This window comes from Nicotiana sylvestris, chromosome 9 (assembly GCF_000393655.2).
Source record: "Nicotiana sylvestris chromosome 9, ASM39365v2, whole genome shotgun sequence".
NCBI lineage: Eukaryota > Viridiplantae > Streptophyta > Magnoliopsida > Solanales > Solanaceae > Nicotiana > Nicotiana sylvestris.
The window spans coordinates 160,109,338-160,125,092 of NC_091065.1; the positions used below are offsets into that span (position 1 = coordinate 160,109,338).

General features: G+C 39.8%; 2 protein-coding genes and 1 non-coding gene across 3 annotated transcripts; 2 read left to right on the top strand and 1 right to left on the bottom strand.

The window, feature by feature from the left end:
• The first annotated feature begins 816 nt into the window (after nt 1-816).
• LOC138878500 (uncharacterized) lies at nt 817-2,575 on the top strand. Its single transcript, XM_070158183.1, has 4 exons — nt 817-1,439; nt 1,556-1,700; nt 1,766-1,909; nt 2,123-2,575. Exons 1-4 carry the CDS (start codon nt 817-819, stop codon nt 2,573-2,575), a joined length of 1,365 nt encoding a protein of 454 aa, XP_070014284.1.
• On the bottom strand, nt 1,396-1,502 carry LOC138878785 (small nucleolar RNA R71). Its single transcript, XR_011402561.1, has one exon. It is a non-coding gene; the product is annotated as a small nucleolar RNA R71 (small nucleolar RNA).
• A 1,428-nt stretch (nt 2,576-4,003) lies between the features above and the next one.
• LOC138878501 (uncharacterized mitochondrial protein AtMg00860-like) lies at nt 4,004-4,917 on the top strand. The gene is made up of 2 exons (XM_070158184.1): nt 4,004-4,573; nt 4,786-4,917. Exons 1-2 carry the CDS (start codon nt 4,004-4,006, stop codon nt 4,915-4,917), a joined length of 702 nt encoding a protein of 233 aa, XP_070014285.1.
• The last annotated feature ends 10,838 nt before the right edge of the window (nt 4,918-15,755 follow it).

Here is a 15,755-nt window from a genome sequence, read left to right on the forward strand (position 1 = left end):
CCGAAAGTTATTTTATTTCAACTTAAGCAATTTAAATTTTCAACAAACAAAATTTCATCAATTTGATTCTCTCAAATAGTAGTAAGAATATTATATGTTTGTAGCTAGATTCTCCAATCTCTGTGGGACGATATCATAAACTATACTAGAATTTGACAGAGTATGAGTAGCAAGATCTTATACGCATTGGCCTCACCAAATTTTTGGCGTTGTTGTCGGGGATTGGCACAAGTCTACTTCAGACTAAATATTCTATTACTAATTTGGGAACTTACTATTAGTATTATTATCTTTGCTATCAATATTTACTAAATATTACTACTATTATTTTTACTATTTCAAGTACTAACATCTTATACAAGTGTTATTATTATTTATCCTTCTTATCATTATTATAGCATAGCAGTCACTATTATTAATACTAGTACTACTTGTAACTATATTCTATATTAATATTATATTATTATTTTCCATCGTTAGTTACTGTTATTACTAACTGATTTCGTTTACCATTTTTTTTTTCATAAATCTATTACTAATTAGTACTAATATAATTACTATTATCATATACTACTACTACTACTACTACTACTACTACTACTACTACTATTAATAATAATAATAATAACAACAACAACAACAACAACAACATTATCATACTACTATTTTTATTTGATCGCTTATTATTTTTGTCATCTTTGTAATCCTTGTTGTCCTTGTTATTCATCACTTTCTTTTAATTATTTTCTTCTAAGGACTACTACTACTACTTTAGGAGTTAAGTTCAGTTTGTTTTTTTAGAATTTTGAGTAGTTTATGACCCACTCTTCTACAAAAGAGTTGGTCAATTACGATCTTGAAATTGAAAGATCTCTTCGACTGCGCAGGAAAGGACAAGCATTATCTTCCCAAAGCATAGCTTGTGAAGGTATGGAGAATCAAGAAGCAGAAAATATCAACCCACGCGAAGTACCACCGCCAGTCCAAATAGAGGATCAATTTGTTGAAGTGGCGCCAAGGCCAGCAAACAGAATCCTAAGGGATTATGCTAGACCTGACCGCTTCAACTCTAAATCTAGTGTCAGAAAACCTCCAGTGGCTGCCAACAACTTTGAAATCAGGACTGACCTGATTCAAACAATTCAACAGTCTTGCATCTTCACTGGAGACGCAAGTGAAGATCCACACAGTCATTTAATTGACTTTTTGGAACTTGTTGAAATAGCTAAGTATAATGGAGTACCTCCTAAAGCTATCGAGTTAAGGCTATTTCCTTTCTCTTTAAAAGGAGATGTCAAGACTTGGTTGCGAAGTTTGCCACAAGGTTCCATTACCACATGGGATCAAATGACTCAGAAATTTTTAAACAAATATTTTCCCCCGGCTAAAACCACAAAGTTAAGACAAGACATATCTAATTTTTTGCAGACTGACACAGAGTCAGTTTATCAAGCTTGGAAAAGTTTAAAAGCAATGTTAAGAAAATGTCCACACCACGATATTCCTGAACATATGCAATTGTATATTTTTATCACGGGCTAAAACTCTCTTCTAGAAATGTGATAGATGCAGTTGCAGGAGGTTCAGTAATGGGAAAAACAACAGAGAAAGCATTGCAATTGTTGAATGAAATTTCTGAGAATGCCATCCAATGGCCATCTGAGCGTATAATTATCAAGAAGGCCGCTACAGTAAATCAGGTTGATGCTTTAAATACACTAACACAACAAATTGTTTCTTTGGCACAAAAAAATTAATTTTTTAGGTGAATACACAACAACCAAGCCAATCTGAGGCTCGTGACATGTGTGGAGGAAATCATCGGAACCATGAATGTCAAGCAACCAATCACAATGATGAACATGTCAATGTCATCGGTTCCAAGCAGTATCCTTTTGGAAGTCCAATGGTACAGAAACATCCAGGATTTTAATGGAGCAATCCAAATGGTACAGAGAACTCTCAAAGCTTCCAGAAGCAACAAATACATGGTCCACCCGGATACCAGAATCCAAACCATGGACAATCAAACTTTAGACCTTATCAACAAGCAGGGCCCTATCATCAAAGGCCTCAACAAGATCATTCAAGTCTTGATGATCTTATGTATAAGTATATTAAGGTCACTGATGAAAAAATGGAGAGCCAAAATTCATCCCTCAAAAATCTGGAAATACAGTTGAGCCAATTGGCAGCTCTTGTTTCAGAAAAGATTCAAGGTCCCTTACCAAGCAATACAGAGAAAAACCTAAAAGAGCACCTTAAGTCCATCACCTTACGGTCAGGTAAGGAGCTTGATGAACCCTATGCAGACCAGTCAGAACAACAGGTAAACAACGGTAAGAATGTTGAAATACCCTCTGAACCATCTGAAAAGAATGAAGTCAAGAAAAAAGAAGAAAAAAATATTGAAAAATTGACTCCTCTCCTTCTGACTATTCCCTTTCCACAAAAAATGAAAAGAGAAAAGCTTGACAACCAATTTGCAAAAATTTTGGAGATTTTAAAACAAATTCACATCAATATTCCTTTTACTGATGCTTTTTTACAAATGCCTTCATATGCCAAATTTTAAAGGAAATTTTGTCAAGTAAAAGAAAATTAGAAGAAGTTTCTGTGGTAATGCTTATGGAAAAATGCAGTGCTATACTTCAAAATAAGCTACCACAAAAACTTAGTGATCCAGGCAGTTTTACAATTCCATGCACTTTGGGAGGAGTATATTTTGAAAAAGCACTTTGTGATTCTTGAGCTTCAATAAATTTAATGCCATTTTCTATCTTTAAAAAGTTAGATCTTGGTAAAATAAAAGACACAAGTGTTTCTCTTCAGTTTGCATATCAAAGTACTAAGAAACCTAAGGAAATAATTAAAAATGTACTCGTAAGAGTAGATAAGTTTGTTTTCCTGGAGATTTTATAGTACTTGAAATGAATGAATGTCCTAATGAACCAGTAATTTTAGGTAGACCAGTTCTTGCTACAGGAAGAGCAATTATAGATGTTCATCAAGGGCAATTAATTTTAAGAGTTGATGAAGAAAGAGTCATATTTGATATGCAAAAGATACTAAGATATTCAGGAGATGAAACATCATCTTCATGTTTTTCAATTGACATGATTAGTTATCTTACAGATGAATTCAAAGATGATCAATTAACTCCAGATTCAACCGAAAGATGCTTGATCAAATCAGGCACCATAAAGGATGATGATCCCACCATCAGAAGAGAAGCTAAAATATTGGACAAAGATTCAGAAGAAGAAGAGATGAATCCGAACAAGTTCAATCAAAAATTAAACTCAAAACTCTCCCTTCTCATTTGAAATATGTTTATCTTGAGCAAGAATTATTTCCAGTAATTATTTTCATCTTCTCTTACTGCAAAACAAGAAAACAGTTTGATTAAAGTATTGAAATCACACAAAGGAGCCTTGGGGTGGACTGTAGACGATATTAAAGGGATTAGTCCGGCTATTTGTACACACAGAATCCTCATGGAGGATATCTACAAGCCAATAGTCCAGCCGCAAAGAAGATTGAATCCAGAAATGCAGGAATTAGTTAAAAAAGAAATCGTAAAGCTGTTGGCAGCAGGTATTATATACCCCATTTCTGACAGCCCGTGGGTCAGTCCTATTCAGGTAGTACCAAAGAAAGGAGGAATGACAGTTATAAAAAATAAAAATAATGAGTTCATACCTACCAGGACTGTTACAGGATGGAGAGTCTGCATTGATTACAGACGTCTCAATAATGTCACTAGAAAAGATCATTTTCCTTTGCCATTTATTGATCAAATGTTGGAAAGAATTGCCAAATATTATTTTTATTGTTTTCTTGATGGCTATTTAAGATATAATCAGATACCAATTGCACCAGAAGATCAAGATAAGACAACCTTCACATGCCCTCATGGAACATATGACTATATGAGAATGCCATTTGGTCTGTACAACGCCCCTGCTACACTTCAGTATTGCATGTCGGCAATTTTGCTAACATGACTGACAAATTTCTTGAAATTTTTATGGATGATTTTACCCTATTTGTCAAAAAATATAAGGATTGTCTTAACCATTTGACCTTAGTTCTTAAAAGATGTGAAGAAACAAACTTAGCTCTTAATTGGAAAAAATGTCATTTTATGGTTACGGAAGGAATTGTTTTAGGACATAAAATCACTGCTAAAGGGATAGAAGTTGATAAGGCAAAAATTAATCTTATAGCAGGATTACCCCCTCCCACAACTGTGAAAGGAATTAGAAGCTTTCTAGGTCATGCAGGTTTTTACAGACGATTCATAAAAGACTTCTCAAAGATTTCAAAACCGCTGACTACCCTCTTGATCAAAGACACTAAGTTTGATTTTTCAGGTGACTGTGTGAAAGCATTTGAAACCCTTAAGGAAAAGTTATCAACTGCACCTGTAGTTGTGTCCCCTGATTGGAACCAACCTTGTGAGGTCATGTGTGATGCTAGTGATACAGCAGTTGGAGCAGTTTTAGGCCAAAGAAGAGATAAGATTTTTCGTCCCATTTACTATGCTAGTAGGACATTGAGTGAGACTCAAGTGAATTATGTCACGACAGAAAAAGAGTTACTAGCAGTAGTATTTGCTTTTGATAAGTTTCGCTCCTATTTGATAGGAACCAAAGTCACTATTTTTATGTAACGACCCGACTGGTCATTTTGAGCTTTTGCACTTTGATCACCAGTTCTCGGGAATGACTTGCCCTGTAAAATTTATTATGACTGATGTAGATCGTTGGTTTTGGTTTTCAGGAAAATCGGAATGAATTAGAAAGAACAGTCTTAGATGAAAGATTTGAATTTGAAAGGTTTGACCAAGAGTTGACATATTTGTATGTGAGCTCAGAATGGAATTTCTATGATTTTGTTAGCTTTGTTGAGTGATTTATGACTTAGGAGCATGATCGAAATTGGTTTTAGAGGTCCGGAGTAGAACTAGGCTTGAATTGGCAAAGTTCAGATTTTGGCGATTTCCGATTGGTAGGTGAGATTTTGATCTGGGAGTCGGAATGGAATTTCGAGAGTTGAAGTAGCTTCGTTATATCATTTGGGATCTGTTTGCAAAATTTCAGGTCATTCAGACATGGTTTGGTTGGGTTTTTGATCGAAAACGTATTTCGGAAGTTTTTAGAAAACTTAGGCTTGAATTCGATGAATTTTGGGTAATTTGATGTTGTTTGAGGTGTTTTGATGATTGGAACAAGTTTGAATGAGGTTTTAGGATGTGTTGGTGACTTTGGTTGAGGTCCCGAGGGCCTCGGGTGTTTGGAGTTGAGAAATTGCAGAAAAATAAGTCCAGTAGTTGCAGGTATTTTGGCCTTCGCGTTCGCGAAAGGTGCATCAAGTTGTTCATTGCGTTCGCATTATGGTTTATGCGATCGCGTATAAGGTATTTGGTCCCAGGAGAATTTTTCATCGAGTTCGCATTATGGTCTCCGCGTTCGTGGAGGTATAGGAGGAAAGGCATTGCGTTCGCGACTTGTGTGTCGCGTTCGCGACTTATGTGTCGCGTTCGCAACTTGTGTGTCGCGTTCGCATAGAGTAAAAAGTGTTCAACGCGAATTTGTGCATCACAATCGTGAGGTGTTGACCACGATCGCAAAAAAGGAAGGGTCAGACCTGGGCAGAATGTTTTAAGTCGCTTCATCCGCGATTTTGAGAACTTTTTGAAGGAAATTAAAGAGGGATTCAAGGGGAATCGATTGGAGGTAAGATTTTTTAACTTAAAACTTGTTTCTATTGTGAAATATACCTAGAAATTTCATGGAAAACTAAACCTAAAATTGAAGAACTAGGGCTTGAGAAATTGAACTTTTGATTTGGGATTTGAAGGACCATTTAGGGTCGGATTTGAGAACTTTTGATATGTATGAATTCGTGAGGAGATAAGGAATCTAATGATGTGAAAATTTCTGAGTTTCTAGAAGTGGGCCCGGGGCTCGAATTTTGGTAATTTTGAGATTTGTGCCCGATATTGATTGTTTTCACTTGGGCTTTATTTCCCTAGCAAATTGTGATGTATTCGTTCAAATTTTGGATAGATTCGACGTGCGTGGAGGTCGATTTGAAGGGCAAAGGCGTCGCGAGCTTGGAATTTCGCCGGTTCGAGGAAAGTAATGATTGTAAATGATACTCTGAGGGTTTGAAACCCTGGATTGCAAATCGTAGTGCTATATTGAGGTGAGATGCGCGCTTGATGATGAGCGTGGGATCGTTTACTATTGGGGATTGTAACTTGGTCCATCCCGATTAATGATTTTACCACATATTTGACTGAAACTTATTTGTTATCATCATAATTTGGGCTGATCGCCATATTTGGGTTTTGTGCCAACTATCTGAACCCTTCGGGGATTTTTATCACTATTTCCTCACTATTTTTGAATTATTACTTGAACTCAGTCTTGTTGATATCTACTGTTTTACAAACTCAGCCACTTTTACTCAGATTTGAAACTTAAATGATATTTCTAAATGATGTTTTGAGCTGAGAACTACTGTTTTACTAATGCCCGAGGGGATTGCGATGATTTTCGAACTGAGTGAGGCTGAGGGCCATATGTGAGGATATACTGAGTGATATGAGGCCGAGGGCCTGAGATACTTTTATACACCACGAGGTGGCTTGAGTGATATGAGGCTGAGGGCCTAGATTTGATGCCACGAGATGGCTTGATATTGCGCTTGGGCCATAAGGGGCCCCTCTCGGAGTTTGCACACCCCCAGTGAGCACGGGTACCCATCGTGATCACAGAGTGAGCCCGAGGGGCTGAGAGTGTTCTAAGAGTGAGCCCGAGGGACTGGTACTGTTCTATGTGTTTACTTTATTTCCATTTGTCTGCCATTACCTGTTGTTTGTGTTACTTTATGTGTTATCTTCCTGATTGCCTGGCATTACCCATTAAATTGAGTGTTGAGCCCGAGGGGCGGATTTCTGTACTTATCTGCACTAATTGTTTTGCATTCATTTGCATAACTATTGAAAAAGCCATTTTTAAAAGAGGTTTAAAATGAGCTAAGATATTTCTAAAGATTTCACTATTTTTCTCAAGGGTTTTTACACCGCTTCTATACAGCATGTTGGTTTGCTTTACGTGATTTCTTACTGCTTAGTTGTTATTTACCTTTATTACTTACTGAGTTAGAGTACTCACTTTACTCCCTGCACCTCATGTGCAGATGCAGGTATTTATTCACCCGTTAGCGGGTTTTGGTCTGATCGGAGGCTGAGTCATCGGAGTTTAGCAAGGTGGCTGCCAGCGTTCGCAGCACCGCTTTTCTTCCTTTTCATTCATCATTCCTATTTTGTACATTTTAGACCTTGTAGTTGTATTTATACTCTAATAGATGCTCGTGACTTGTGACACCCCAGTTTGGGCTGTGTCGGGATGGTTTCTATTGTTTTTACCGTTATTTCCGAAAATTATGGTTATTATATCATGTTTTAGAACTATTTATGGTATTTAACTATTTAAAAGAGGGGTTCTGTTTTGGTCTAGCTGGCCTTGTCTTCACGAGAGGCGTCATCACGACCGGGTTCGAGGTTAGGGTCGTGACATTTTACTGATCATGCAGCTTTAAAATACCTCTTAGCTAAGAAAGATGCTCGACCTAGATTATTAAGATGGATTTTACTTCTGCAAGAATTTGACCTTGAGATAAAGGACAAAAAGGGACAGAGAACCAAGTAGCTGACCATTTGTCTAGATTAGAAAACTCTCCCCTTGAGTTTAATGAGATAAAAGAAGAATTTCCTGATGAACATATTTTTTCAGTTAACACAATTGTGACTCGACCACCCTGGTTTGCAAATATCGTGAACTACTTGGTTGGAAAATGGACACCACAAGATTTCTCTTACCAACAAAGAAAAAAACTTATATCTGATGCAAAGTATTATCTGTGGGATGAACCTTACATATTTAAAAATTATGCAGATAATATCATTAGAAGGTGTGTACCTGAAAAAGAGATGAATAAAATTCTATATCACTGTCATGATGGAGCAATTGGAGGACATTATGCAGCAAATCGAACAACTTTTAAAGTCTTAGAAGCCGGATTCTTCTATCCCACACTCTTTAAAGATGCCCCAGCATATGTAGCACAATGTGACAGGTGTCAGAGAACAGGTAATATCACCAAGAGAGATGAGATGCCACTGTAATCAATACAGGTATGTGAAATATTTGATGCTTGGGGAATATATTTTATGGGTCCTTTTCCTTCTTATCACTCTTTTGAATATATCCTTGTGGCTATGAATTATGTGTCAAGATGGGTTGAAGCCATCCTCACAAGAAAAGAATGATGCTCGTACAGTGTGCAATTTTCTTAAAAAAAATATTTTTACTAGATTTGGCACACCGCGAGTCATCATTAGTGACCAAGGAACTCATTTCATCAATAGGCAATTTTCTGCTTTACTATCAAAATATAATGTGACTTACAAAACAGGAACACCATATCATGCTCAAACTCAAGGGCAAGTTGAGGTTTCCAACCGCGAGTTAAAAAGAATTCTTGAAAAAACGGTTGGAATCTCAAGAAAAAACTGGGCTTTAAAATTAGATGATGCACTGTGGGCGTACCGTACGACTTTCAAAATACCAATTGGAACATCTCCATATAGATTAGTATTTGGAAAAGCTTGTCATTTGCCCGTAGAATTAGAACATAATGCTTTTTGGGCAATGAAAGCACTGAACTTTGATTTAACCTCCGCTGTTAAAAAGCAATTTATTCTGGTTAATGAATTGGAAGAACTGAGATTGGGAGCCTATGAAAGTGCTAAAAATTTTAAAGAAAAAACAAAAATATGGCATGACAAGTTGATCCGACCAAAGAGTTTCAAAATTGGAGATCAGGTACTTCTTTACTATAGCTGACTCAGGTTATTCCCAGAAAAATTAAAATCCAGGTGGACTGGTCCTTACAATGTTACAGGTATTACTTCATACGGGGCAATTGAAATTCAGAAAAATGGAGGAGACAAGTTTAAGGTAAATGGTCACAGGCTAAAATTGTACTATGGAAGACATTTTGAACAACATCCATCGGTTACTTTGATAGACTGATGAATTTGCAATTAATAAGTCGAGCTGACGACGTTAAACTCAGAACTAAGATATAAAACCCGTAGCCATTGAGGGAGAAACAATGGATCCTTATAAGCCCGACATAGATTTGGGTAATTAAATGTTTAATCAATTGATCTGGTCAATATCCAGGTTATTGTACAACCAGAACATATCATGAAGGCCTCTACAAAAACAGAGTCACCTATGTAGGAGTAACTCCAGGGTGATCGGTATGCCTAAGTAATTGGTTGATTAACCATTTAATGAATCAATTCAAAATGTTGGCACAGGTAAATTTGTTGGTTTACATTTAAACCAGGACCAAATAACTGATAAGGTCTTAAATTAGTCAGTCTATTACATATAAAAACATGTGTTGTCACACACTCTTTCAAGTTTTTTCTTCTCTCTCCCATTGTGACGACCCGGCCAGTCGTCTCATGAGTTACCACTCTGTTTCCCCCCATTTCAGCTTCTTTACGCTTCGTTATCTGTGTTTTATGTGATGGGGTTGATTAGTTCGAGTTCGGAGAGGATTTGGTAAGAAATGAGACACTTAGTCTCTTTTAAGAAGGTTTAAGTTGGAAAAAGTCAACCGGATGTCAACTTATATGTTAGAAGGCTCGGAAGTGAGTTCTGATGGGTCGGTTAGCTTCGGGAGGTGATTTGTGACTTAGGAGCGCAATCGGAATGGGTTTTGGAGTTGTAGAGAAGATTTAGGCTTGAATTGGCGAAATTGATATTTTGACAAATTCCGGTTGATAGGCAAGATTTTGATATAGGGGTTAGAATGGAATTTCTAAAGTTTCAGTAGCTTCGTTGTGTCATTTGGGATGTGTGTGTAAAATTTCAGGTCATTCGGACGAGATTTCATAGACCTTTTGATCGAAAGCATAATTTAAGAGTTCTTGGAGTTCTTAGGCTTGAATCCTATGTTAAATTGGTGATTTGATGTTGTTTTAAGCTTTCCAAAGTGTTCAACAAGATTGAATGATGTCATGGAATGTGTTGGTACAATTAGTTTGAAGATTCGGGGTTCCCGGGTAGGTTCCGGGATGTTTTAGGCCGAAAATCATAGTTGTAGCAGGTCCAGGAGGGTTGCAGGCCCCGGAACTCACCCACGTGGTCCACACAAAAATGAGTGCGCCCATGGTGAGTGTTGTGTGAACCGCACAAAAGTGGGCGCGGCCGCGGTAGACGTCGCGCGGATCGCACAAAAGTGGCCGCGGCCGCGGTGAAGAACCTTCCCGCTGGTCCAACTTCGGAAGCTCATATCTTTTGATCTACAAGGAACTTTGAGATGATTCAAAAACAAAAGTTGTAACCTTTCATGTCTAGTTTCTAGAAACGTAAAGATATTGTAATTTGGACATCTGTAGAAAAAGTTATGGCTAAAATACTAAATCCTATCATTTCAGAGGAAGGCCTGTGCGGCCGCGGTCGTTTTTGCGCGGACCGCACTGGCTTGTGCGGACCGCAGTCGATTTGGTGCGGCCCGCAGTAACTAAAATCTGAGGGGTACCTATAAATATGAGGTTTTGGGTTTTATTTAATATTTTGACCTAGAGAGCTCGGATTTTGGCAATTGTTCGAAGATTTTTCAAGAAATTCATCGGGGTAAGTGATTTTAACTCAGATTTGGCTAGAATACATGAATCTATCACTGAATTCATCATTTAATTCGTGATTTGGGATGGACTTTGGGAAGAAAATTATGAAACCTTTCAAAAATGTAAAATGATGATTTGAAGGATCAAATGGTATCGGAATTGGATAATTTTGGTAAAGTTAGACTCGTGAGGGTATGAGAATTCTGAAAATGCAAATTTTACCTGATTCCGAGACGTGGGCCCAGGGCTCGGGTTTTGCTAATTTCGGGATTTTTGATATTTTCGAATGTTTTCGCTTGGGCTTTGTTCCCTTAGCATATTGTGATGTATTCATTCTGATTTTGGATAGATTCGACGCACGTGGAGGCCAATTCGAGGGGCAAAGGCATTGTGAGCTAGAGAATTAGCCAGTTCGAGGTGAGTAATGATTGTAAATGATGTCCTGAGGGTTTGAAACCCCGGATTGCACATCGTAGTGCTATATTGAGGCAAGATACGCGCTGGATGATGAGCGTAGGGTCTTTCACTACTAGGGATTGTGACTTGGTCCATCCTGATTGATGATTTTACCAAATATTTGACTGAAATTCATTTGTTATCATCATGACTTGGGCTGATTGCCATATTTGGGCTTCGTTCCAACTATTTGAACCCTTCGAGGATTTTTATCATTGTTTCCTCACTATTTTGACTTATTATTTGAACTCATTCCTGCTGATATCTACTGTTTTACAAACTCAGACACTTTTACTCAGATTTGAAACTTAAATGATATTTCTACATCATGTTTTGGGCTGAGAACTACTATTTTACTAATGCCCAAGGGGCTTATGATGATTTCTGGACTAAGTAAGGCCGAGGGCCATATGTGAGGATATGCTGAGTGATATGAGGTCGAGGGCCTGAGTTACTATTTATGCCACGCGGTGGCTTGAGTGATGTGAGGCCGAGGGCCTGAGATACTTTATATGCCACGAGGTGGCTTGAGTGATGTGAGGATATGCTGAGTGATGATACCACGAGGTGGCTTGATATAGCACTTGGGCCGTAAGGGGCCCCTCCGGATCTGCACACCCACAGTGAGCGCGGGTACCCATTATTCTGAGTGATTGATGCTATGCCCGAGGGGCTGATATGAGTGATTGTGAGGTAGCCTGAGGGGCTGATACTATTCTGAGAGTGAGCGCTAGGGGCTGATACTGTTCTGAGTGATTGATACTAAGCCCGAGGAGCTAATACTGTACTGAGAGTGAGCCCGAGGGGCTGATACTATGCTGAGCGATTGATACTATGCCCGAGGGGCAAATTTCTACTTGTTATTTACCTGTTAAATTACCGGTTTTACTTGTTTTAAAAGGAATATCCTTTGATTTCTTCGCTGATTTACTGCTTTAAGTGATTTTTACTGCTTGATATGGAATTGCTTTGTACCTTTACGTGTTTTCATACTTTCAGCCATTAGTTATAATTATTACTCACTGAGTCGGAGTACTAACATTACTCTATGTACCATGTGTGCAGATTCAGGCATAGCAGAGTCCCCACCTGAGCGCCGATTCCATCCAGGCTAGGCGGTGATTTGGAGTTACGAGGTAGCTGTTGACGTCCGCAGCCCCTTGTCTCTCTTATCCTCTATCATTTATGTTTTCTTCAGACTGTTGTATCATATTCCGTACTTTGTAGACCTATAGCATATTCTGTAGTAGCTCATAACTTGTGACACCCCGGTTTGGGCTGTGTCAAGATGGTTCTTGCGGTTATTATCGTTAAATTCTGTGATTTATGAGTATTATATTATATGTTATTACTGTTTATGATGATTAACTATTTAAAACAGATGTTCCGTTTTGGTCTGGCTGGCCTTGTCTTCATGAGAGGTGCCATCACGACCGGGTTCGGGGGTTGGGTCGTGACAAGTTGGTATCAAATCCTAGGTTACATAGGTCTCAAGAGTCATGAGCAGGTTTAGTAGAGTCTCGCGGATCGGTACGGAGACGTCTGTTTTATCCTCGAGAGTTCTGCAGAACCTTTAGGAAAAACTTCATATTCTTGAAACTCCTGTCATGCGAACTTGTTGATCCGAATGCTAAACTTCTGTTATTCGATTCTCTCGCAGATGGCGAGGACTCGTGCTACCGGACAAGGTAGACGACCACCAGTTCCACCCACTGAGGCCACCAAAGGCCGTAGACGTGGCAGAGGCAGAGCAGTAAGGGAAGCACCTGTTGATCCACTAGCTGCCCCGACTCCAGATCAGGCTCCAGCTATGGATGCTCCAGCAACACCAGTTCAGGCACCAGCTATACCTATCGTGGTTCCGGGTCTTTAGGAGGCCTTGGCACAGATCTTATCAGTTTGCACTGGCCTGGCTCTGGCAGTTTCAGCCACTACAGCAGCAGCTACTTCACAGGCCGGGGGGAGTCAATCAGACCTCCGCTGCTCGCACACCTGAGCAGGTAGTGCAGGGACTACAGACACCGGGGGCACCTCCAGCTCAGCCGGTTGCACCAGCTTAGGCGTTTGTTGTGCTAGTTATGCCAGATGATGAGTAGCGTCGTCTTGAGAGGTTTGGTAGACTCCAGCCTCCGTCATTCAATGGTGCCGAGGGCGAGGATGCCCAGGGTTTTCTTGATAAGTGTCAGCGGATGCTCCGTACAGCAGGGATTCTTGAGACTAGTGGTGTGTCATTTACCACCTTTCAATTTACTGGGGCTGCTTTCACATGGTGGGAGGCGTATGAGAGGCGTAGGCATTTTGGAGCAGCGCCCCTTACTTGGAAGCAGTTCTCCACTCTCTTCTTGGAGAATTATGTGTCGCAGTCCCGCAAAGAGGAGCTGCGTAGACAGTTTGAGTGGTTGCAACAGGGGGATGTGACTGTGTCACAGTATGAGTTGAGGTTTTCTGAGTTGGCTCGTCATGCCATTTAGATGGTTCTGACAGATCGTGAGAGGATCAAGAGATTTGTTGATGGCCTTAACTATCACCTCTATATTCTTATGACCCGAGAGAGGGTGTTGGGTGCTACGTTCGAGGAGGTGGTCGATATCGCTCACAAGATTGAGACGGTTTGCTGTCAGGATCGAGAGGAGAGGGAGGCCAAGAAGCCTCGAGGATCTGGCAGTTATAGTAGTGCTTCTTTGAGGGGCCAGTTTCAGTATGGTAGAGGCCGTTCTTTCAGGCCTGCTCAGTCAGCCCACCCAGAGTATCGCAGAGCATCTTCAGGTCATGGTCATCATGGATCTCAGCGGGCCTAGTCATCACTCAGTTCCCTTCTAGCCTAGAGTTCATTTCGTGCCCCGTCAGCTCAGGGTTCTTCTATGCCGAGTGCATCAACTGGTCACTCCGATGCGAGGGATTCCCTTCAGTCCCCTTCTCCAGCACCTGGGAGTTGTTTTGAGTGTGGAGAGTTTGGACATGTGTGGAGGTAGTGTCCTCGTCGTGTTGCTAGTTCGTCCCAGCAGATTTTTCAACTGGGTTTTATTTAATATTTTGACCTAGAGAGCTCGGATTTTGGCAATTGTTCGAAGATTTTTCAAGAAATTCATCGGGGTAAGTGATTTTAACTCAGATTTGGCTAGAATACATGAATCTATCACTGAATTCATCATTTAATTCGTGATTTGGGATGGACTTTGGGAAGAAAATTATGAAACCTTTCAAAAATGTAAAATGATGATTTGAAGGATCAAATGGTATCGGAATTGGATAATTTTGGTACGGTTAGACTCGTGAGGGTATGAGAATTCTGAAAATGCAAATTTTACCTGATTTCGAGACGTGGGCCCAGGGCTCGGGTTTTGCTAATTTCGGGATTTTTGATATTTTCGAATGTTTTCGCTTGGGCTTTGTTCCCTTAGCATATTGTGATGTATTCGTTCTGATTTTGGATAGATTCGACGCGCGTGGAGGCCAATTCGAGGGGCAAAGGCATTGTGAGCTAGAGAATTAGCCAGTTCGAGGTGAGTAATGATTGTAAATGATGCCCTGAGGGTTTGAAACCCCGGATTGCACATCGTAGTGCTATATTGAGGCAAGATACGCGCTGGATGATGAGCGTAGGGTCTTTCACTACTAGGGATTGTGACTTGGTCCATCCTGATTGATGATTTTACCAAATATTTGACTGAAATTCATTTGTTATCATCATGACTTGGGCTAATTGCCATATTTGGGCTTCGTTCCAACTATTTGAACCCTTCGGGGATTTTTATCATTGTTTCCTCACTATTTTGACTTATTATTTGAACTCATTCCTGCTGATATCTACTGTTTTACAAACTCAGACACTTTTACTCAGATTTGAAACTTAAATGATATTTCTACATCATGTTTTGGGCTGAGAACTACTATTTTACTAATGCCCAAGGGGCTTATGATGATTTCTGGACTAAGTAAGGCCGAGGGCCATATGTGAGGATATGCTGAGTGATATGAGGTCGAGGGCCTGAGTTACTATTTATGCCACGCGGTGGCTTGAGTGATGTGAGGCCGAGGGCCTGAGATACTTTATATGCCACGAGGTGGCTTGAGTGATGTGAGGATATGCTGAGTGATGATACCACGAGGTGGCTTGATATAGCACTTGGGCCGTAAGGGGCCCCTCCGGATCTGCACACCCACAGTGAGCGCGGGTACCCATTATTCTGAGTGATTGATGCTATGCCCGAGGGGCTGATATGAGTGATTGTGAGGTAGCCTGAGGGGCTGATACTATTCTGAGAGTGAGCGCTAGGGGCTGATACTGTTCTGAGTGATTGATACTAAGCCCGAGGAGCTAATACTGTACTGAGAGTGAGCCCGAGGGGCTGATACTATGCTGAGCGATTGATACTATGCCCGAGGGGCAAATTTCTACTTGTTATTTACCTGTTAAATTACCGGTTTTACTTGTTTTAAAAGGAATATCCTTTGATTTCTTCGCTGATTTACTGCTTTAAGTGATTTTTACTGCTTGATATGGAATTGCTTTGTACCTTTACGTGTTTTCATACTTTCAGCCATTAGTTATAATTATTACTCACTGAGTCGGAGT